This window comes from Coregonus lavaretus (assembly GCF_964263955.1).
Source record: "Coregonus lavaretus genome assembly, contig: HAP1_SCAFFOLD_1750, whole genome shotgun sequence".
Taxonomy (NCBI): domain Eukaryota; kingdom Metazoa; phylum Chordata; class Actinopteri; order Salmoniformes; family Salmonidae; genus Coregonus; species Coregonus lavaretus.
Window position 1 is genome coordinate 26,467 of NW_028157657.1, and position 24,393 is coordinate 50,859.

Genomic DNA, 24,393 nt, shown 5'->3' on the forward strand with positions numbered 1-24,393 from the left:
CGATGGACGGGGCAATGTACCGTCAAATCTTGGGTGAGAACCTCCTTCCCTCAGCGAGGGCATTGAAAATGGGTTGTGGATGGGTATTCCAGCATGACTAAGACCCAAAACACACGGCCAAGGCAACAAAGGAGTGGCTCAAGAAGAAGCACATTAAGGCCCTGGAGTGGCCTAGCCAGTCTCCAGACCTTAATCCCATACAAAATCTGTGGAGGGAGCTGAAGGTTCAAGTTGCCAAACGTCAGCCTCGAAACCTTAATGACTTGGAGAAGCTCTGCAAAGAGAAGTGGGACAAAATCCGTCCTGAGATGTGTGCAAGTGCAAACCTGGTGGCCAACTACAAGAAACGTCTGACCACTGTGATTGCCAACAAGGGTTTTGCCACCAAGTACTAAGTCATGTTTTGCAGAGGGGTCAAATACTTATTTCCCTCATTAAAATGCAAATCAATTTATAACATTTTTGACATGCGTTTTTCTGGATTTTGTTGTTGTTATTCTGTCTCTCAATGTTCAAATAAACCTACCATTAAAACGATAGACTGATCATGTCTTTGTCAGTGGGCAAACGTACAAAATCAGCAGGGGATCAAATCCTTTTTTCCCTCACTGTAGTAATGAACCACTGTGTACCAACCCTCTTCCTGTCAGGTCTGGCTGTAAGAACAGTATGAACCATCTGAAGGAGGAAGTGGACCACGAGGCTAAACACCGCTGTCACTACTCTGCTCAGAATGACAACCGTATCTACACTTGTAAGGTAGGAACACACACGTACACACACACACACACACACACACACACACACACACACACACACATACACATACATACACACATACATACACACACACTCTCTCACACACACACATACATACACACACACTCTCTCACACACACACACACACGCGCACACACACGTTAGTTAGTCTTCTGAACTGAATGTCTGTACTCCGCTCCTCAGGCGTGCTATGAGGGAGGGAAGGAGGTGATTGTGGTTCCCAAGACGACAGCCTCCTCTGACTCTCCCTGGTTTGGTCTGGCCATCTACGCCTGGTCAGGGTGAGTACTGGTCTATCAGAAAGTAGTGCACTACATAGGGAATAGGGTGCCATTTGGGACGCATCCCTGGTCTGGTCCTTCAGAATGAAGGGAGGAAGCTATTTAGTCTGTATCATCGTATGAAAGGCTGTGGAATAAAGGAGAATAATGATACAATCACCTTTAAGAGGTTTGAGACCAACAGGTAGAAGCTGTTTAAACGCTATCTGCTGTCACTGGCCGAACTGTAGTGTGGTTCGCTTGTATGTGAAGTAGTGGTGTTGTTGTTTACAGGTATGTGATAGAGTGAACTGAAGTAGTGGTGTTGTTGTTTACAGGTATGTGATAGAGTGAACTGAAGTAGTGGTGTTGTTGTTTACAGGTATGTGATAGAGTGAACTGAAGTAGTGGTGTTGTTGTTTACAGGTATGTGATAGAGTGAACTGAAGTAGTGGTGTTGTTGTTGTTTACAGGTATGTGATAGAGTGAACTGAAGTAGTGGTGTTGTTGTTGTTTACAGGTATGTGATAGAGTGAACTGAAGTAGTGGTGTTGTTGTTTACAGGTATGTGATAGAGTGAACTGAAGTAGTGGTGTTGTTGTTTACAGGTATGTGATAGAGTGAACTGAAGTAGTGTTGTTGTTGTTTACAGGTATGTGATAGAGTGAACTAAAGTGGTGTTGTTGTTTACAGGTATGTGATAGAGTGAACTGAAGTAGTGGTGTTGTTGTTGTTTACAGGTATGTGATAGAGTGAACTGAAGTAGTGGTGTTGTTGTTGTTTACAGGTATGTGATAGAGTGAACTGAAGTAGTGGTGTTGTTTACAGGTATGTGATAGAGTGAACTGAAGTAGTGGTGTTGTTGTTGTTTACAGGTATGTGATAGAGTGAACTAAAGTGGTGTTGTTGTTTACAGGTATGTGATAGAGTGAACTGAAGTAGTGTTGTTGTTGTTTACAGGTATGTGATAGAGTGAACTGAAGTAGTGTTGTTGTTGTTTACAGGTATGTGATAGAGTGAACTGAAGTAGTGTTGTTGTTGTTTACAGGTATGTGATAGAGTGAACTGAAGTAGTGGTGTTGTTGTTGTTTACAGGTATGTGATAGAGTGAACTGAAGTGTTGTTGTTGTTTACAGGTATGTGATAGAGTGAACTGAAGTAGTGGTGTTGTTGTTTACAGGTATGTGATAGAGTGAACTGAAGTAGTGGTGTTGTTGTTGTTTACAGGTATGTGATAGAGTGAACTGAAGTAGTGGTGTTGTTGTTGTTTACAGGTATGTGATAGAGTGAACTGAAGTAGTGGTGTTGTTGTTGTTTACAGGTATGTGATAGAGTGAACTGAAGTAGTGGTGTTGTTGTTGTTTACATGTATGTGATAGAGTGAACTGAAGTAGTGTTGTTGTTTACAGGTATGTGATAGAGTGAACTGAAGTAGTGGTGTTGTTGTTGTTTACAGGTATGTGATAGAGTGAACTAAAGTGGTGTTGTTGTTTACAGGTATGTGATAGAGTTAACTGAAGTAGTGTTGTTGTTGTTTACAGGTATGTGATAGAGTGAACTGAAGTAGTGTTGTTGTTGTTTACAGGTATGTGATAGAGTGAACTGAAGTAGTGTTGTTGTTGTTTACAGGTATGTGATAGAGTGAACTGAAGTAGTGGTGTTGTTGTTGTTTACAGGTATGTGATAGAGTGAACTGAAGTGTTGTTGTTGTTTACAGGTATGTGATAGAGTGAACTGAAGTAGTGGTGTTGTTGTTTACAGGTATGTGATAGAGTGAACTGAAGTAGTGGTGTTGTTGTTGTTTACAGGTATGTGATAGAGTGAACTGAAGTGGTGGTGTTGTTGTTTACAGGTATGTGATAGAGTGAACTGAAGTAGTGGTGTTGTTGTTGTTTACAGGTATGTGATAGAGTGAACTGAAGTAGTGGTGTTGTTGTTTACAGGTATGTGATAGAGTGAACTGAAGTAGTGGTGTTGTTGTTGTTTACAGGTATGTGATAGAGTGAACTGAAGTAGTGGTGTTGTTGTTTACAGGTATGTGATAGAGTGAACTGAAGTAGTGGTGTTGTTGTTTACAGGTATGTGATAGAGTGAACTGAAGTAGTGGTGTTGTTGTTTACAGGTATGTGATAGAGTGAACTGAAGTAGTGGTGTTGTTGTTGTTTACAGGTATGTGATAGAGTGAACTGAAGTAGTGGTGTTGTTGTTGTTTACAGGTATGTGATAGAGTGAACTGAAGTGGTGGTGTTGTTGTTGTTTACAGGTATGTGATAGAGTGAACTGAAGTAGTGGTGTTGTTGTTTACAGGTATGTGATAGAGTGAACTGAAGTAGTGGTGGTGTTGTTTACAGGTATGTGATAGAGTGAACTGAAGTAGTGGTGTTGTTGTTTACAGGTATGTGATAGAGTGAACTGAAGTAGTGGTGTTGTTGTTTACAGGTATGTGATAGAGTGAACTGAAGTAGTGGTGTTGTTGTTTACAGGTATGTGATAGAGTGAACTGAAGTAGTGGTGTTGTTGTTGTTTACAGGTATGTGATAGAGTGAACTGAAGTAGTGGTGTTGTTGTTGTTTACAGGTATGTGATAGAGTGAACTGAAGTAGTGGTGTTGTTGTTTACAGGTATGTGATAGAGTGAACTGAAGTAGTGGTGTTGTTGTTTACAGGTATGTGATAGAGTGAACTGAAGTAGTGTTGTTGTTGTTTACAGGTATGTGATAGAGTGAACTGAAGTAGTGGTGGTGTTGTTTACAGGTATGTGATAGAGTGAACTGAAGTAGTGGTGTTGTTGTTGTTTACAGGTATGTGATAGAGTGAACTGAAGTAGTGGTGTTGTTGTTGTTTACAGGTATGTGATAGAGTGAACTGAAGTAGTGGTGTTGTTGTTGTTTACAGGTATGTGATAGAGTGAACTGAAGTAGTGGTGTTGTTTACAGGTATGTGATAGAGTGAACTGAAGTAGTGGTGTTGTTGTTGTTTACAGGTATGTGATAGAGTGAACTAAAGTGGTGTTGTTGTTTACAGGTATGTGATAGAGTGAACTGAAGTAGTGTTGTTGTTGTTTACAGGTATGTGATAGAGTGAACTGAAGTAGTGTTGTTGTTGTTTACAGGTATGTGATAGAGTGAACTGAAGTAGTGTTGTTGTTGTTTACAGGTATGTGATAGAGTGAACTGAAGTAGTGGTGTTGTTGTTGTTTACAGGTATGTGATAGAGTGAACTGAAGTGTTGTTGTTGTTTACAGGTATGTGATAGAGTGAACTGAAGTAGTGGTGTTGTTGTTTACAGGTATGTGATAGAGTGAACTGAAGTAGTGGTGTTGTTGTTGTTTACAGGTATGTGATAGAGTGAACTGAAGTAGTGGTGTTGTTGTTGTTTACAGGTATGTGATAGAGTGAACTGAAGTAGTGGTGTTGTTGTTGTTTACAGGTATGTGATAGAGTGAACTGAAGTAGTGGTGTTGTTGTTGTTTACATGTATGTGATAGAGTGAACTGAAGTAGTGTTGTTGTTTACAGGTATGTGATAGAGTGAACTGAAGTAGTGGTGTTGTTGTTGTTTACAGGTATGTGATAGAGTGAACTAAAGTGGTGTTGTTGTTTACAGGTATGTGATAGAGTGAACTGAAGTAGTGTTGTTGTTGTTTACAGGTATGTGATAGAGTGAACTGAAGTAGTGTTGTTGTTGTTTACAGGTATGTGATAGAGTGAACTGAAGTAGTGTTGTTGTTGTTTACAGGTATGTGATAGAGTGAACTGAAGTAGTGGTGTTGTTGTTGTTTACAGGTATGTGATAGAGTGAACTGAAGTGTTGTTGTTGTTTACAGGTATGTGATAGAGTGAACTGAAGTAGTGGTGTTGTTGTTTACAGGTATGTGATAGAGTGAACTGAAGTAGTGGTGTTGTTGTTGTTTACAGGTATGTGATAGAGTGAACTGAAGTGGTGGTGTTGTTGTTTACAGGTATGTGATAGAGTGAACTGAAGTAGTGGTGTTGTTGTTGTTTACAGGTATGTGATAGAGTGAACTGAAGTAGTGGTGTTGTTGTTTACAGGTATGTGATAGAGTGAACTGAAGTAGTGGTGTTGTTGTTTACAGGTATGTGATAGAGTGAACTGAAGTAGTGGTGTTGTTGTTTACAGGTATGTGATAGAGTGAACTGAAGTAGTGGTGTTGTTGTTGTTTACAGGTATGTGATAGAGTGAACTGAAGTAGTGGTGTTGTTGTTGTTTACAGGTATGTGATAGAGTGAACTGAAGTGGTGGTGTTGTTGTTGTTTACAGGTATGTGATAGAGTGAACTGAAGTAGTGGTGTTGTTGTTTACAGGTATGTGATAGAGTGAACTGAAGTAGTGGTGGTGTTGTTTACAGGTATGTGATAGAGTGAACTGAAGTGGTGGTGTTGTTGTTTACAGGTATGTGATAGAGTGAACTGAAGTGGTGGTGTTGTTGTTTACAGGTATGTGATAGAGTGAACTGAAGTGGTGGTGTTGTTGTTGTTTACAGGTATGTGATAGAGTGAACTGAAGTGGTGGTGTTGTTGTTTACAGGTATGTGATAGAGTGAACTGAAGTGGTGGTGTTGTTGTTTACAGGTATGTGATAGAGTGAACTGAAGTGGTGGTGTTGTTGTTTACAGGTATGTGATAGAGTGAACTGAAGTGGTGGTGTTGTTGTTTACAGGTATGTGATAGAGTGAACTGAAGTGGTGGTGTTGTTGTTGTTTACAGGTATGTGATAGAGTGAACTAAAGTAGTGGTGTTGTTGTTTACAGGTATGTGATAGAGTGAACTGAAGTGGTGTTGTTGTTGTTTACAGGTATGTGATAGAGTGAACTAAAGTAGTGGTGTTGTTGTTTACAGGTATGTGATAGAGTGAACTGAAGTGGTGGTGTTGTTGTTGTTTACAGGTACACTGGGGGGGAAAAGTATTTAGTCAGCCACCAATTGTGCAAGTTCTCCCACTTAAACAGATGAGAGAGGCCTGTAATTTTCATCATAGGTACACGTCAACTATGACAGACAAAATGCGAATGTTTTTTCCAGAAAATCACATTGTAGGATTTTTTATGAATTTATTTGCAAATTATGGTGGAAAATAAGTATTTGGTCAATAACAAAAGTTTCTCAATACTTTGTTATATACCCTTTGTTGGCAATGACACAGGTCAAACGTTTTCTGTAAGTCTTCACAAGGTTTTCACACACTGTTGCTGGTATTTTGGCCCATTCCTCCATGCAGATCTCCTCTAGAGCAGTGATGTTTTGGGGCTGTCGCTGGGCAACACGGACTTTCAACTCCCTCCAAAGATTTTCTATGGGGTGGAGATCTGGAGACTGGCTAGGCCACTCCAGGACCTTGAAATGTTTCTTACGAAGCCACTCCTTCGTTGCCCGGGCGGTGTGTTTGGGATCATTGTCATGCTGAAAGACCCAGCCACGTTTCATCTTCAATGCCCTTGCTGATGGAAGGAGGTTTTCACTCAACATCTCACGATACATGGCCCCATTCATTCTTTCCTTTACACGGATCAGTCGTCCTGGTCCCTTTGCAGAAAAACAGCCCCAAAGCATGGTGTTTCCACCCCCATGCTTCACAGTAGGTATGGTGTTCTTTGGATGCAACTCAGCATTCTTTGTCCTCCAAACACGACGAGTTGAGTTTTTACCAAAAAGTTGTATTTTGGTTTCATCTGACCATATGACATTCTCCCAATCCTCTTCTGGATCATCCAAATGCACTCTAGCAAACTTCAGACGGGCCTGGACATGTACTGGCTTAAGCAGGGGGACACGTCTGGCACTGCAGGATTTGAGTCCCTGGCGGCGTAGTGTGTTACTGATGGTAGGCTTTGTTACTTTGGTCCCAGCTCTCTGCAGGTCATTCACTAGGTCCCCCCGTGTGGTTCTGGGATTTTTGCTCACCGTTCTTGTGATCATTTTGACCCCACGGGGTGAGATCTTGCGTGGAGCCCCAGATCGAGGCAGATTATCAGTGGTCTTGTATGTCTTCCATTTCCTAATAATTGCTCCCACAGTTGATTTCTTCAAACCAAGCTGCTTACCTATTGCAGATTCAGTCTTCCCAGCCTGGTGCAGGTCTACAATTTTGTTTCTGGTGTCCTTTGACAGCTCTTTGGTCTTGACCATAGTGGAGTTTGGAGTGTGACTGTTTGAGGTTGTGGACAGGTATCTTTTTATACTGATAACAAGTTCAAACAGGTGCCATTAATACAGGTAATGAGTGGAGGACAGAGGAGCCTCTTAAAGAAGAAGTTACAGGTCTGTGAGAGCCAGAAATCTTGCTTGTTTGTAGGTGACCAAATACTTATTTTCCACCATAATTTGCAAATAAATTCATTAAAAATCCTACAATGTGATTTTCTGGATTTTTTTTCCTCAATTTGTCTGTCATAGTTGACGTGTACCTATGATTAATATTACAGGCCTCTCTCATCTTTTTAAGTGGGAGAACTTGCACAATTGGTGGCTGACTAAATTCTTTTTTCCCCCACTGTATGTGATAGAGTGAACTGAAGTAGTGGTGTTGTTGTTGTTTACAGGTATGTGATAGAGTGAACTGAAGTAGTGGTGTTGTTGTTGTTTACAGGTATGTGATAGAGTGAACTGAAGTGGTGGTGGTGTTGTTTACAGGTATGTGATAGAGTGAACTAAAGTAGTGGTGTTGTTGTTGTTTACAGGTATGTGATAGAGTGAACTAAAGTAGTGGTGTTGTTGTTTACAGGTATTTGATAGAGTGAACTGAAGTAGTGGTGTTGTTGTTGTTTACAGGTATGTGATAGAGTGAACTGAAGTAGTGGTGTTGTTGTTTACAGGTATGTGATAGAGTGTCCCAACTGTGGGGTGATCTACAGAAGCAGGCAGTACTGGTACGGGAACCAGGACCCAGTGGACACGGTGGTCAGGACTGAAATAAAACACATCTGGCCTGGGGTAAGAACAGGAGGAGCTAGGACTTCACATTGGTTAATCAAATCTCCCCATTCTTGCTAAATTGTGCATGCCTTCTCAAACAGCTACAACTGTATATGCATTCGCACATCAAGTCTTCTCTTGAGTTGGGCTCGTTCATGTCGTTTGTCTTTGCTTATTTGAGCTGTTCTTGCCATAATATGGACTTGGTCTTTTACCAAATAGGGCTATCTTCTGTATACCACCCCTACCTAGTCACAACACAACTGATTGGCTCAAACGCATTAAGAAGGAAATTAATTACACAAATTAACTTTTACAAAATTACTCTACTCCTGAGTGGCGCAGTGGTCTAAGGCACTGCATCGCAGTGCTAACTGTGCCACTAGAGATCCTGGTTCGAATCCAGGCTCTGTCGCAGCCGGCCGCGACCGGGAGACTCATGGGCGGCGCACAATTGGCCCAGCGTCGTCCAGGGTAGGGGAGGGAATGGCCGGCAGGGATGTAGCTCAGTTGATAGAGCATGGCGTTTGCAATGCCAGGGTTGTGGGTTCGATTCCCACGGGGGGCCAGTATTAAAAAAATGTATTCACTAACCCTAAGTCGCTCTGGATAAGAGCGTCTGCTAAATGACTAAAATGTAAAATGTAAATGTAAGAGGGCACACCTGTTAATTGAAATGCATTCCAGGTGACTATCTCATGAAGCTGGTTGAGAGAATGCCAAGAGTGTGCAAAGCTGTAATCAAGGCAAAGGGTGGCTATTTGAAGAATCTCAAATAGAAAATATATTTTGATTTGTTTAACACTTTTTCGGTTACTACATTATTCCATATGTATTATTTCATAGTTTTGATGTCTTCACTATTATTCTACAATGTGAATTTTTTTACACAAATAAAGAAAAACCCTTGAATGAGTAGGTGTGTCCAAACGTTTGACTGGTAGTGTAGATAGCAATAAAAGCAGTACCATAGAGGCACAGAATATGTTAGAGGAAAAACAAAAAGAAATGGAGGAACTTATTCAAGAAAGATCAAGTGTAATATATTATAAAAATTAAGCGAACTGGATGGGATATCAAGAAAAATGCACCATTAAAAAAACACAAAAAATCTTCAATGTAGAAATGCTACCAAAAATAATTGACTGACACTTGTTAGAGAAATGAGTCACCCATAATTCACCTAAATATATTTTGAAAGAGGAAGCAAAGAACTTTAAGCATATGCTTTCATTTCAGTCTCCTCCATCTTCACTAGCCGAAGTTAATTGTAAGGATTTTTTGCCTATTAATAATGTACAATTAACAGCTGTACAGAAAGACTCATGTGAAGGCCAAATTACAGAGGAGGATCTTCTTGATGCAATTAAAGCCTTTAAGTCCGGGGAAACTCCAGGGCTGGATTGTATACCAGTCGAGGTATACCAAACCTTTTTTGATGTACTCAGAGGACCGTTATTAGCATGTTTTAACCACTCCTATAAAAATTGTAGATTATCAGATACCCAACAAGAAGGTCTGATTTCATTATTACTGAAACAGGACCCAAGTGGTAAATATAAAAATCCAGTCCATAAAATAAAAATTGGAGGCCCCTTAGACTTCAGTGTTGTGATGCAAAAATTCTAGCAAAGTTCATAGCGCATAGAATTGAAAAGGTATTGTCGGATATTATTCATCCATTTCAGACAGGTTTTTTACATGGAAGATACTTTGGAAATAATATAAGACAAGTACTGAAACAATAGAACACTATGAAAAATCTGGGAAACCAGGCCTGGTATTCATAGTTGACCTTTAAAAGGCTTTTGATAAAGTATGACTGGAATTTATATATAAATGCCTGGAATGTTTCATTTTTTGAGAGTCTCTTATACAATGGGGTAAAGTTATGTAGAGTAACCCTAGGTGTAAAATAGTAAATAATGGCTACTTCTCAGAAAGTTTTAAACTGTCAAGAGGAGTAAAACAAGGTTGTCCACTATCGGCATATCTATTTATTATGACCATTGAAATGTTAGCTATTAAAATCAGATCCAACAATGATATCAAGGGCCTAGAAATCCAGGGCTTAAAAACAAAGGTGTCATTGTATGCTGATGATCCATGTTTTCTTTTTAAATCAACAATTTGGATCCCTCCACAGCCTCATAGATGATCCAGATAGTTTTTTCTAACCAAATTATGATAAGTGTACTGTATTACGTATTGGATCACTAAACAATACAACTTTTACATTACCGTGTAGTTTACCAATAAAATGGTCTGACAGTGATATGGACGTACTCATTATTAATATCCCGAAAGAAATGACCTCGCGACAATACATTTTAATAGAAAGTTGGCAAAAATAGATAAGATCTTGCTACCATGGAAAGGTAAATACCTGTCTATTTGTGGACAACTCACCCTGATTAACTCTTTAGTCATATCTCAGTTTACCTATTTGCTTATGGCCTTGCCTACACCTAGCGACTTGTTTTTTAAATTATATGAGCAACATTTATTCCATTTTATTTGGAACGGCAAGCCAGACAAAATTAAACGGGCCTATTTACAGTGGGGAGAACAAGTATTTGATACACTGCCGATTTTGCAGATTTTCCTACTTACAAAGCATGTAGAGGTCTGTAATTTTTATCATAGGTACACTTCAACTGTGAGGGACGGAATCTAAAACAAAAATCCAGAAAATCACATTGTATGATTTTTAAGTAATTAATTTGCATTTTATTGCATGACATAAGTATTTGATACATCAGAAAAGCAGAGCTTAATATTTAGTACAGAAACCTTTGTTTGCAATTACAGAGATCATACGTTTCCTGTAGGTCTTGACCAGGTTTGCACACACTGCAGCAGGGATTTTGGCCCACTCCTCCATACAGACCTTCTCCAGATCCTTCAGGTTTCGGGGCTGTCGCTGGGCAATACGGACTTTCAGCTCCCTCCAAAGATTTTCTATTGGGTTCAGGTCTGGAGACTGGCTAGGCCACTCCAGGACCTTGAGATGCTTCTTACGGAGCCACTCCTTAGTTGCCCTGGCTGTGTGTTTCGGGTGATGTCATGCTGGAAGACCCAGCCACGACCCATCTTCAATGCTCTTACTGAGGGAAGGAGGTTGTTGGCCAAGATCTCGCGATACATGGCCCCATCCATCCTCCCCTCAATACGGTGCAGTCGTCCTGTCCCCTTTGCAGAAAATTATCCCCAAAGAATGATGTTTCCACCTCCATGCTTCACGGTTGGGATGGTGTTCTTGGGGTTGTACTCATCCTTCTTCTTCCTCCAAACACCGCGAGTGGAGTTTAGATCAAAAAGCTATATTTTTGTCTCATCAGACCACATGACCTTCTCCCATTCCTCCTCTGGATCATCCAGATGGTCATTGGGAAACTTCAGATGGGACATGCGCTGGCTTGAGCAGGGGGACCTTGCGTGCGCTGCAGGATTTTAATCCATGATGGCGTAGTGTGTTACTAATGGTTTTCTTTGAGACTGTGGTCCCAGCTCTCTTCAGGTCATTGACCAGGTCCTGCCGTGTAGTTCTGGGCTGATCCCTCACCTTCCTCATGATCATTGATGCCCCACAAGGTGAGATCTTGCATGGAGCCCCAGACTGAGGGTGATTGACCGTCATCTTGAACTTCTTCCATTTTCGAATAATTGTGCCAACAGTTGTTGCCTTCTCACCAAGCTGCTTGCCTATTGTCCTGTAGCCCATCCCAGTCTTGTGCAGGTCTACAATTTTATCCCTGATGTCCTTACACAGCTCTCTGGTCTTGGCCATTGTGGAGAGGTTGGAGTCTGTTTGATTGAGTGTGTGGACAGGTGTCTTTTATACAGGTAACGAGTTCAAACAGGTGCAGTTAATACAGGTAATGAGTGAAGAACAGGAGGGCTTCTTAAAGAAAAACTAACAGGTCTGTGAGAGCTGGAATTCTTACTGGTTGGTAGGTGATCAAATGCTTATGTCATGCAATAAAATGCAAATGAATTACTTAAAAATCATACAATGTGATTTTCTGGATTTTTGTTTTAGATTCCGTCTCTCACATTTGAAGTGTACCTATGATAAAAATTACAGACCTCTACATGCTTTGTAAGTAGGAAAACCTGCAAAATCGGCAGTGTATCAAATACTTGTTCTCCCCACTGTATATAATGAATATGAATTCGGAGGGCAGAAATTATTAAATATTAAAGCATTAGACCTCTCACTAAAGGCTTCAGTCATACAAAAGTTATACTTAAATCCGAACTGGGTCTCTAGCAGATTAGTAGGAATGTCTCACGCCATGTTAAAGAATGGCCTTTTTCCCTTTATTCAGATTACAACCTCTCACTTTCGGGTATTTGAAAATGAAATCATCTCCAAAATATCTCTATTTTTAAAACAAGCCATAGAAAGTTGGTTGCAATTTCAGTTTAATCCACCAGAAAAGACAGAACAAATATTAGAACAAAGATTATGGTTAAAACAAAATATACTAATTGATTAAAAAAACAATATTTTTGGAAAGAATGTTTAAAAAAAGGTATAATCTTTGTAAATTATATCATAAATAGGACTGGTGGAGTTATGTCACACATGCAGCTAACAAAATATATGGAAATGTCTGCTCTACTCAATACTACAACCAACTAATTGCAGCATTACCGCAAAAATGGAAGAGGAAAGTGGAAGGTGGAGAAAGTAAGGAACTTGTCTGTCGGCCCTGCATTAAAGACCAAAATTGCCTAAAGAAAATTGTGATAAATAAAAAAGTATACCAGTTTCATTTTAAGGACCAAAAAAATTGACAGCTGTGCCATATAGTTGGGAAGAGATTTTCGATGTACCGATTCAATGGCACATGGTTTATGAACTGATACACAAATCAAAGCTGGTTTCAAAACTTAGAGTTTTACAATTTCAATTATTATACAAAATTCTTGCAACCAATAATTTTATTTATTTATGGGGGATACAACCATCCCAGTTCTGCAGATTTATAATTTATATATCCCCCATATTTATTTTAAATATGGGGGATTGGAAATGATGCAAACAATTACAGTGATGGAAGCCACAATCTATCTGCAATATTAAAGCTGATCTACCCCCTAAGAAAATAAATTTAAAAAAAGAACAAGAGATGGGAGGGGAGGGGAGGGGACCAGGACCCAGTGAGACTGAGATACAACCCATCTGGCCTGGGGTAAGAACAAGAGAGGGTTCCCCTACTCATCCCATGGCCCATATTCATAAAGCGTGAAAGAGTAGGAGTGCTGATCTATGAATCAGATTCCCCTCTGTCCATGTAATCTTATTCATTGTGATCTAACAGGCAAAAGTGATCAGCACTCCTACTCTGAGAGGCTATGGCCCCTGCTCTGGCTTATTCTAGCCATTTTAGAAGCTTTACACAGTGACAGGAAGTCTAGAATGTAGAATGTAGAATGTAGCATAATGAGCTATACATACTAACTGACTTCTCTCTCTCTCTCTCTCTCTCTCTCTCTCTCTCTCTCTCTCTCTCTCTCTCTCTCTCTCTCTCTCTCTCTCTCTCTCTCTCTCTCTCTCTCTCTCTCTCTCTGTCTCTGTCTCTGTCTCCCTCTCTGTCTCTGTGTCTCTGTGTCTCTCTCTCTCTCTCTCTCTCTCTCTCTCTCTCTCTCTCTCTCTCTCTCTCTCTCTCTCTCTCTCTCTCTCTCTCTCTCTCTCTCTCTCTCTCTCTCTCTCTCTCTCTCTCTCTCTCTCTCTCTCCTCCTTCCACTCTCTCTCCTCCCTTCCCCTTTCTCCCTCTCCAGTCGGATGGTTTTCTGAAGGACAACAACAATGCAGCTCAGAGACTGTTGGACGGTGTGAACTACATCTCCCAGAGTGTGTCAGAGCTCAGTGTGAAACCTGCCAAAGCTGTCACTTCCTGGCTCACCGACCAGATCGCCCCGGCCTACTGGAAACCCAACTCCCTTATCTTGGTACGTGGTCCTCACAGCCATCTGGTCATACTGATATAGACACAGCATGGATCCAACATGGCTGACATATGCATTTTCAGAACCAACATGGAGATGCAGTGACTCACTGGCAATGAAGGTTATTGGAGGGTTGTAGTGCAGAAGTTTTTAAAGCATCTGTCTGTCTGTCTCTCCCCGCTCCCTCTCTTTCGCTCTCTCTTTCTTTCTCTGTTTTATTAAGAGGTATGTAGGGCAGTCAGATGTACTCCATTCCAAGCCAGTGATTCCCTGAGTTCTCATGCCTCAGCTGTGCAGTGAACATGTTTAGACATGTCCATGCTGTCTTGGATTATTGTTTATGACTGTGTAAAGACTATCCATTGCTCCTATGACTGTGTAAAGACTATCCATTGCTCCTATGACTGTGTAAAGACTATCCATTGCTCCTATGACTGTGTAAAGACTATCCATTGCTCATATGACTGTGTAAAGACTATCCAATGCTCCTATGACTGTGTAAAGACTATCCATTGCTCCTATGACTGTGTAAAGACTATCCATTGCTCCTATGACTGTGTAAAGACTATCCATTGCTCCTATGACTGTGTAAAGACTATCCATTGCTCCTATGACTGTGTAAAGACTATCCATTGCTCCTATGACTGTGTAAAGACTATCCATTGCTCCTATGACTGTGTAAAGATTATCCATTGCTCCTATGACTGTGTAACGACTATCCATTGCTCCTATGACTGTGTAAAGACTATCCATTGCTCCTATGACTGTGTAAAGATTATCCATTGCTCCTATGACTGTGTAAAGACTATCCATTGCTCCTATGACTGTGTAAAGACTATCCATTGCTCCTATGACTGTGTAAAGACTATCCATTGCTCCTATGACTGTGTAAAGACTATCCATTGCTCCTATGACTGTGTAAAGACTATCCATTGCTCCTATGACTGTGTAAAGACTATCCATTGCTCCTATGACTGTGTAAAGACTATCCATTGCTCCTATGATGGTGTAAAGACTATCCATTGCTCCTATGACTGTGTAAAGACTATCCATTGCTCCTATGACTGTGTAAAGACTATCCATTGCTCCTATGACTGTGTAAAGACTATCCATTGCTCCTATGACTGTGTAAAGACTATCCATTGCTCCTATGACTGTGTAAAGACTATCCATTGTTCCTATGACTGTGTAAAGACTATCCATTGCTCCTATGACTGTGTAAAGACTATCCATTGCTCCTATGACTGTGTAAATACTAGCCATTGCTCCTATGACTGTGTAAAGACTATCCATTGCTCCTATGACTGTGTAAAGACTATCCATTGCTCCTATGACTGTGTAAAGACTATCCATTGCTCCTATGACTGTGTAAAGGCTATCCATTGCTCCTATGACTGTGTAAAGGCCAGCCATTGCTCCTATGACTGTGTAAAGGCCAGCCATTGCTCCTATGTGTGCTTGTGTTTTGAGCCTATGATATACCTGTCCTCTCTGTGTCTCTGTAACAGAAATGTGCTAAGTGCAGTGAGGTGTTCCAGGACAACGATACTAAGCACCACTGCCGTGCCTGCGGAGAGGGCTTCTGTGACGGCTGCTCCTCCATGAACCGTCCTGTTCCAGAGAGGGGCTGGGGGCTCGCCCCCGTACGGGTCTGTGATGCCTGCTTCCATAACCGGGGCATCTCAGAAGGTAAGGACATGTTGTATATCTAACATGATGTTTCTACAGTTATCCTATGATGTCCCAATAGGTCTTTAAATAATACTCTTAGATTTACATTTACATTTTAGTCATTTAGCAGACGCTCTTATCCAGAGCGACTTACAGTTAGTGAGTGCATACATCATTTTTTTATACTGGCCCCCCATGGGAATCGAACCCACAACCCTGGCGTTGCAAACGCCATGCTCTACCAACTGAGCTACATCCCTGCCGGTCATTCCCTCCCCTACCCTGGACGACGCTGAGCCAATTGTGCGCCGCCCCATGGGTCTCCCGGTCGCGGCCGGCTACGACAGAGCCTGGATTCGAACCAGGATCTCTAGTGGCACAGCTACCACTGCGATGCAGTGCCTTAGACCACTGCGCCACTCGGGAGATAAACCTGGATGCCATAGGAGCTAAGGCTGGGAATTGGGCTGGGACCTCTCAGTACGATATTATCATGATACTTACTGTAGGTGCCGATACGATCCTGTACTGTATGTGTTGCGATTCTATACTGTGATTTTATCGCGATTCAATGTTCCAAACATATCGCTCACCATATGTCTGCAGCAGAGAGACAAGAGAGAGCCATGAGAAAAACAAGTTTTGATCTGTCAGGGAAATAAAAGGTGCTGGTACATCCAACTAGCACAAAAATAATGTTGCGATGTTGTCAAAACCATTTAATATATCGTCAAAAATAATATCCCGATATTTAACTGTATTGATTTTTCCCCCATCACTAATATGAACATCAAATTTAGTCGGGAAATCGTGTTTCCTGCTCTTACTATCTGATTGACATATCTTATAAATTAATATGTGAAACATAAATCTGTGGTTGTTTTGTCCTTACTTCTTTCTGTGTGTGTGCGTGTGCGCGTGTGTGTGCGTGTGTGCGTGTGTGCGTGTGTGTGCGCGTGTGTGTGCGTGTGTGCGTGTGTGTGTTGTAGAGCTGCTGGATGCAGCGTTGGAGGAGGAGGAGGGAGGGACACTCAGTAGGAGAGTAGGAGAGGCTGTTCAGAATACACTAGGAGCTGTGGTCACCGCTACATACATCCCTCTGGGTGAGTACTGTAGTCTAGACGACTCTGTGGTCACCGCTACATACATCCCTCTGGGTGAGTACTGTAGTCTAGACGACTCTGTGGTCACCGCTACATACATCCCTCTGGGTGAGTACTGTAGTCTAGACTACTCTGTGGTCACCGCTACATACATCCCTCTGGGTGAGTACTGTAGTCTAGACGACTCTGTGGTCACCGCTACATACATCCCTCTGGGTGAGTACTGTAGTCTAGACGACTCTGTGGTCACCGCTACATACATCCCTCTGGGTGAGTACTGTAGTCTAGACTACTCTGTGGTCACCGCTACATACATCCCTCTGGGTGAGTACTGTAGTCTAGACTACTCTGTGGTCACCGCTACATACATCCCTCTGGGTGAGTACTGTAGTCTAGACGACTCTGTGGTCACCGCTACATACATCCCTCTGGGTGAGTACTGTAGTCTAGACGACTCTGTGGTCACCGCTACATACATCCCTCTGGGTGAGTACTGTAGTCTAGACTACTCTGTGGTCACCGCTACATACATCCCTCTGGGTGAGTACTGTAGTCTAGACGACTCTGTGGTCACCGCTACATACATCCCTCTGGGTGAGTACTGTAGTCTAGACGACTCTGTGGTCACCGCTACATACATCCCTCTGGGTGAGTACTGTAGTCTAGACGACTCTGTGGTCACCGCTACATACATCCCTCTGGGTGAGTACTGTAGTCTAGACGACTCTGTGGTCACCGCTACATACATCCCTCTGGGTGAGTACTGTAGTCTAGACGACTCTGTGGTCACCGCTACATACATCCCTCTGGGTGAGTACTGTAGTCTAGACGACTCTGTGGTCACCGCTACATACATCCCTCTGGGTGAGTACTGTAGTCTAGACGACTCTGTGGTCACCGCTACATACATCCCTCTGGGTGAGTACTGTAGTCTAGACGACTCTGTGGTCACCGCTACATACATCCCTCTGGGTGAGTACTGTAGTCTAGACGACTCTGTGGTCACCGGTCTGGAGAGAGGGGAGATGTCCACACGTGTGTTCGTCTGTGCATTCATACTGCCATCAGATGGTAATGGAGAAGTACTGCACTTCATACTGCCATCAGATGGTAATGGAGAAGTACTGCACTTCATACTGCCATCAGATGGTAATGGAGAAGTACTGCACTTCATACTGCCATCAGATGGTAATGGAGAAGTACTGCACTTCATACTGCCATCAGATGGTAATGGAGAAGTACTGCACTTCATACTGCCATCAGATGGTAATGGAGAAGTACTGCACTTCATACTGCCATCAGATGGTAATGGAGAAGTACTGCACATGTAAACCATTGTAGCTACATCACATCATATCAGAATGGCAGTCTTTGGGTAGTGATAGTCAATAAGAATGTAATGTAATGTCACTGCATCAACAGTGTGTGTCTGTCCTCAGTAAGAGATGTAAAGTCAATAAGATATACAAGGCTTAATAGAGGCTTAAAGGTGCTAAACATTTTATTTGCAGAATTTCAGAAAATGTCCATAATACATGCCCTGACGAATTGAGGCTGTTCTGAGGGCAAAAGAGGGGGTGCAACTCAATATTAGGAAGTGTTTTGTACACCAAGTGTATACACACTACCAGTCAAAGGTTTGGACACACCTACTCATTCAAGGGTTTTTATTTTATTTTTGACTATTTTTTACATTGTAGAATAATAGTGAAGACATCAAAACTATGAAATAACACATATGGAATCATGTAGTAACCAAAAAAGTGTTAAACAAATATATAATATATATATTTGAGATTCTTCAAATAGCCACCCTTTGCCTTGATGACAGCTTTGCACACTCTTGGCATTCTCTCAACCCGCTTCATGATGTAGTCACCTGGAATGCATTTAAATTAACAGGTGTGCCTTCTTAAAATATCATTTGTGGAATTTCTTTCCTTCTTAATGCGTTTGAGCCAATCAGTTGTGTTGTGACAAGGTGGGGGTAAAAGACCAAGTCCATATTATGGCAAGAACAGCTCAAATAAGCAAAGAGAAATGACAGTCCATCATTAATTTAAAACATGAAGATCAGTCAATATAGAACATTTCAAGAACTTTGAAAGTTTCTTCAAGTGCAGTCGCAAAAACCATCAAGCGCTATGATGAAACTGGCTCTCATGAGGACCACCACAGGAATGGAGTTACCAGAGTTACCTCTGCTGCAGAGGATAAGTTCATTAGCGTTACCAGCCTCAGAAATTGCAGCCCAAATAAATGCTTCACTGAGTTCAAGTCACAGACACATCTCAACATCAACTGTTCAGAGGGGACTCTGTGAATCAGGCCTTCATGGTCGAATTGCTGCAAAGAAACCACTACTAAAGGACACCAAAAGGAAGAAGAGACCTGCTTGGGCCAAGAAACACGAGCAATAGACATTGGACCGGTGGAAATGTGTCCTTTGGTCTGGAGTCCAAATTTGAGATTTTTGGTTCCAACCGCTGTGTCTTTGTGAGACGTGGTGTGGGTGAATGGATGATCTCCGCATGTGTAGTTCCCACCGTAAAGCATGGAGGAGGAGGTGTTATGGTGTGGGGGTGCTTTGCTGGTGACACTGTCTGTGATTTATTTAGAATTCAAGGCACACTTAACCAGCATGGCTACCACAGCATTCTGCAGCGATACGCCATCCCATCTGGTTTGGGCTTAGTGGGACTATAATTTGTTTTTCAACAGGACAATGACCCAACACACCTCCAGGCTGTGTAAGGGCTATTTTACATAGAAGGAGAGTGATGGAGTGCTGCATCAGATGACCTGGCCTCCACAATCCCCCGACCTCAACCCAATTGAGATGGTTTGGGATGAGTCGGACGGCAGAGTGAAGGAAAAGCAGCCAACAAGTGCTAAGCATATGTGGGAACTCCTTCAAGACTGTTGGAAAAGCATTCCAGGTGAAGCTGGTTGAGAGAATGCCAAGAGTGTGCAAAGCTGTCATCAAGGCAACGGGTGGTTTGTTTAACACTTTTTTGGTTACTACATGATTCCATATGTGTTATTTTATAGTTTTGATGTCTTCACTATTATTCTACAATGTAGAAAAAATATATATTTTTAAAGAAAAACCCTTGAATGACTGGTACTGTATATTATGGACATTTTCTGAAATTACAATGCAATAATTCTACAAATAAAATCCTATGTCTAACACCTTTAAAGGAAAGGTTCACCCATTTTGAATGTTATGTAGTTTTTGTGCATCTCTGAGAGATGTTCTATCAATTCCCCGGGGTCATTTCATATTTGCATGTGTATCTGAGCTATTGCTGTTCAAGCAGGAAGAGATACAGCTGGTATGATGAGCTTTGCATCATATGTGATATACATCATTCAATATAAACTGTGATGGATGGGTCACTTTGACATAGCCATATGTCCTCGCAAAACTGTGACGTGACGTGTGTGTGTGTCTCTGTGTCTGTCTGTGTTTGCGTGCGTGCGTATGTCCTCTCCGCTCCCCCTCTCTGGTCCTCTCCGCTCCTCCTCTCTGGTCCTCTCCGCTCCCCCTCTCTGGTCCTCTCCGCTCCCCCTCCCTGGTCCTCTCCGCTCCTCCTCTCTGGTCCTCCCCGCTCCCCCTCTCTGGTCCTCTCCGCTCCCCCTCTCTGGTCCTCTCCGCTCCCCCTCTCTGGTCCTTCCCGCTCCCCCTCTCTGGTCCTCTCCGCTCCCCCTCTCTGGTCCTCCCCGCTCCCCCTCTCTGGTCCTCTCCGCTCCCCCTCTCTGGTCCTCTCCGCTCCCCCTCTCTGGTCCTCCCCGCTCCCCCTCTCTGGTCCTCTCCGCTCCCCCTCTCTGGTCCTCTCCGCTCCCCCTCTCTGGTCCTCTCCGCTCCCCCTCTCTGGTCCTCTCCGCTCCCCCTCTCTGGTCCGCTCCGCTCCCCCTCTCTGGTCCTCTCCGCTCCTTCTCTCTGGTCCTCTCCGCTCCCCCTCTCTGGTCCTCTCCGCTCCTCCTCTCTGGTCCTCTCCGCTCCCCCTCTCTGGTCCTCTCCGCTCCCCCTCTCCGGTCCTCTCCGCTCCCCCTCTCCGGTCCTCTCCGCTCCCCCTCTCTGGTCCTCTCCGCTCCCCCTCTCTGGTCCTCTCCGCTCCCCTTCTCTCCGGTCCTCTCCGCTCCCTCTCTCCGGTCCTCTCCGCTCCCCTTCTCTCCGGTCCTCTCCGCTCCCCCTCTCTGGTCCTCTCCGCTCCCCATCTCCGGTCCTCTCCGCTCCCCCTCTCCGGTCCTCTCCGCTCCCCCTCTCCGGTCCTCTCCGCTCCTCCTCTCCGGTCCTCTCCGCTCCCCCTCTCTGGTCCTCTCCGCTCCCCCTCTCCGCTCCACCTCTCCGCTCCCCCTCTCTGGTCCTCTCCGCTCCCCCTCTCTGGTCCTCTCCGCTCCCCCTCTCTGGTCCTCTCCGCTCCCCCTCTCTGGTCCTCTCCGCTCCCCCTCTCTGGTCCTCTCCGCTCCCCCTCTCTGGTCCTCCCCGCTCCCCCTCTCTGGTCCTCTCCGCTCCCCCTCTCTGGTCCTCTCCGCTCCCCCTCTCTGGTCCTCTCCGCTCCCCCTCTCTGGTCCTCTCCGCTCCCCCTCTCTGGTCCTCTCCGCTCCCTCTCTCCGGTCCTCTCCGCTCCCCCTCTCTGGTCCTCTCCGCTCCCCTTCTCTCCAGGTCTGGTGAAGGATGCAGCTCGTCCAGCCTACTGGGTTCCTGACCAGGACATCCGGTGCTGCTGTGAGTGTCAGAGAGACTTCTCCTCCCCGCGTCTCTCCATCCACCACTGCAGGGCCTGCGGCCAGGGCGTGTGTGATGACTGCTCCCCTGAACGCAGAGCGGTGCCCTCTAGGGGCTGGGACCACCTGGTGCGCGTCTGCAACACCTGCCGCCAGAAACCTGGGGATCTCTAGCAGGAGACAGGGAGAGAGAGAGACAGAGAGAGAGGGAGGGAGGGAGGGAGGGAGGGAGGGAGGGAGGGAGGGAGAGAGAGAGAGAGAGAGAGAGAGAGAGAGAGAGAGAGAGAGAGAGAGAGAGAGAGAGAGAGAGAGAGAGAGAGAGAGAGAGAGAGAGAGAGAGAGAGAGAGAGAGAGAGAGAGAGAGAGAGAGAGAGAGAGAGAGAGAGAGAGAGAGAGAGAGAGAGAACACATTGGCATCCTATTTCCTATGGGCCCTGGTCTAAAGTAGTGCACTATATATGGAATAGGGTGCCATTTGGGACACAGCCAGAGACAGTCCAGGGTTGTGTGCATTACGTATGAAATTGAAGAAAATGTTCCAAAACGTACTATTTGTACTAGTCCGATAAGAAACACTCATTTTTGTTTTTAGCTTCTAAACGTTTTCCTACGGTGTGCCCTAATGAACACGACCCAGGTTCTACCTAACAGCTGTGGAACTGGAGCGTTTGGAACTCATGGAACACCCCTCTCTCTGTGGCTGCAGTGGTTCAGCCCAGTTTAGAAGGGAATTCTTCTTATTCATTGTGATGTCACCCCGTACGTCAGATGTCCTGACTTGTCCTTAGTTCTTCCGTCCTTACACTACACCTTTCATCCCTTTACTACACACTGTTTCACTTTATCATGTCTATATTAACGTATGAACAGAACTGGCTAGCGGGAGAGAGAGATGAAGAGAGACGGGGGGGAGAGAGAGATATATACAGGGAGAGAGAGACGGAGAGAGAGAGAGAGAGAGATGAAGAGAGACGGGGGGAGAGAGAGAGAGATATACAGGGAGAGAGAGACGGAGAGAGAGAGAGAGAGAGATATACAGGGAGAGAGAGACGGAGAGAGAGAGAGAGAGAGAGAGATGAAGAGAGACGGGGGGGAGAGAGAGAGAGATATACAGGGAGAGAGAGACGGAGAGAGAGAGAGAGAGAGATGAAGAGAGACGGGGGGAGCGAGAGAGAGCGAGATATACAGGGAGAGAGAGACGGAGAGAGACGGGGAGAGAGAGATGGGGAGAGACGGGGAGAGAGAGAGAGAGAGAGAGAGAGAGAGAGAGATATACAGGGAGAGAGAGAAGGAGAGAGAGAGAGAGATGGGGGAGAGAGAGAGAGAGAGATATACAGGGAGAGAGAGGAGAGAGAGAGAGAGAGAGAGAGAGAGAGAGAGAGAGAGATACAGTGAGAGAGAGAGAGATAGAGAGATGAAGAGAGAGATAATGTGCTTGCTAATAAGCAGAAGTCATTCCTGTATGTAGCATTTTGTCCTGTCAGATCGGTTTATATTAATGAACGCAGAAGAAATCAGAAATCCTTGAATGACAGTCTATCACTAGTCACTAGTAGAGCACCTGCAACTGTACTGTACCTGACAACAATACCTGATGCCACCTGGCTAAGAGGAACTAGGAGAGAACAATACCTGATGCCACCTGGCTAAGAGGAACTAGGAGAGAACAATACCTGATGCCACCTGGCTAAGAGGAACTAGGAGAGAACAATACCTGATGCCACCTGTCTAAGAAGAACCAGGAGAGAACAATACCTGATGCCACCTGGCTAAGAGGAACTAGGAGAGAACAATACCTGATGCCACCTGGCTAAGAGGAACCAGGAGAGAACAATACCTGATGCCACCTGGCTAAGAGGAACCAGGAGAGAACAATACCTGATGCCACCTGGCTAAGAGGAACTAGGAGAGAACAATACCTGATGCCACCTGGCTAAGAGGAACTAGGAGAGAACAATACCTGATGCCACCTGGCTAAGAGGAACTAGGAGAGAACAATACCTGATGCCACCTGGCTAAGAGGAACTAGGAGAGAACAATACCTGATGCCACCTGGCTAAGAGGAACTAGGAGAGAACAATACCTGATGCCACCTGTCTAAGAGGAACTAGGAGAGAACAATACCTGATGCCACCTGTCTAAGAGGAACTAGGAGAGAACAATACCTGATGCCACCTGTCTAAGAGGAACTAGGACAGAACAATACCTGATGCCACCTGTCTAAGAGGAACTAGGAGAGAAGAGGAGGTACATCAGAGAAGAAAGACGATCTGGATCACTTGGCTCTAGTCTTGTCACTTTGGTCCTCATCCTTCAGCGTCACGCTTGTCATGGCTTGTACTCCCTTTCCATCTTTGATCCTTGGCTTGAAGAAGAGAAATCACAGCCCTTAATGTAGCAGCATAGATGCATTCCATGTTTATGATGATTAGGTTAAATAACTACCGATATATTGTTGGAAGCTGAGTGGTTGTATATGTTGATTTAAACACACGATAATAGAATAGCCCTCGTCGATTTGGTTTCATTTGACATATAGGAAAATTTTTACTATAATGGGGAAAATAATTGATTTGTTTAGTATAAAATTGCCTCTTTGTTTTTAAACAGTCCACACTACAATACTACTCTCACTGAGTGATGTCATCAGATTGACTGTAGAGAACATTGCTGAAATGGAACCATAGAATCAAATGATGAGAATTAGAACCATTCTAATTCTATGGTGGGAGCTGCTTTCACAGAGTGACTGGCCCGCAACACAGGATGTAGAATCATATGGAAGGATATGAACACACTGTGGAGCCTCAAACATAATATACAGTACATTCATAGTGTATAATATCACATATAAAGCAAGTAATCGTTACACTATCATCTCCGGCTGTGTAGCAGCCAGCTGTGCTCAATATGATTAGCTGCAATTATGTAGCCTGGTCCCAGATCTGTTTGTGCTG

At 43.7% G+C, this 24,393-nt stretch overlaps 1 protein-coding gene across 1 annotated transcript in view; it reads left to right on the forward strand.

Annotated features, from left to right (window-relative positions):
• The window catches only part of LOC311125106 (zinc finger FYVE domain-containing protein 1-like), a 31,891-nt gene extending 10,254 nt beyond the window's left edge, over positions 1–21,637 (forward strand). The window contains exons 6-12 of the mRNA XM_084199178.1: positions 651–759; positions 964–1,061; positions 7,871–7,988; positions 13,761–13,931; positions 15,437–15,617; positions 16,589–16,702; positions 21,375–21,637. Of these exons, the coding sequence (XP_084055304.1) occupies positions 651–759; positions 964–1,061; positions 7,871–7,988; positions 13,761–13,931; positions 15,437–15,617; positions 16,589–16,702; positions 21,375–21,610 (1,027 nt within the window). The 3' untranslated portion in view covers positions 21,611–21,637. The remainder of the gene's footprint in view (positions 1–650; positions 760–963; positions 1,062–7,870; positions 7,989–13,760; positions 13,932–15,436; positions 15,618–16,588; positions 16,703–21,374) is intronic.
• The last annotated feature ends 2,756 nt before the right edge of the window (positions 21,638–24,393 follow it).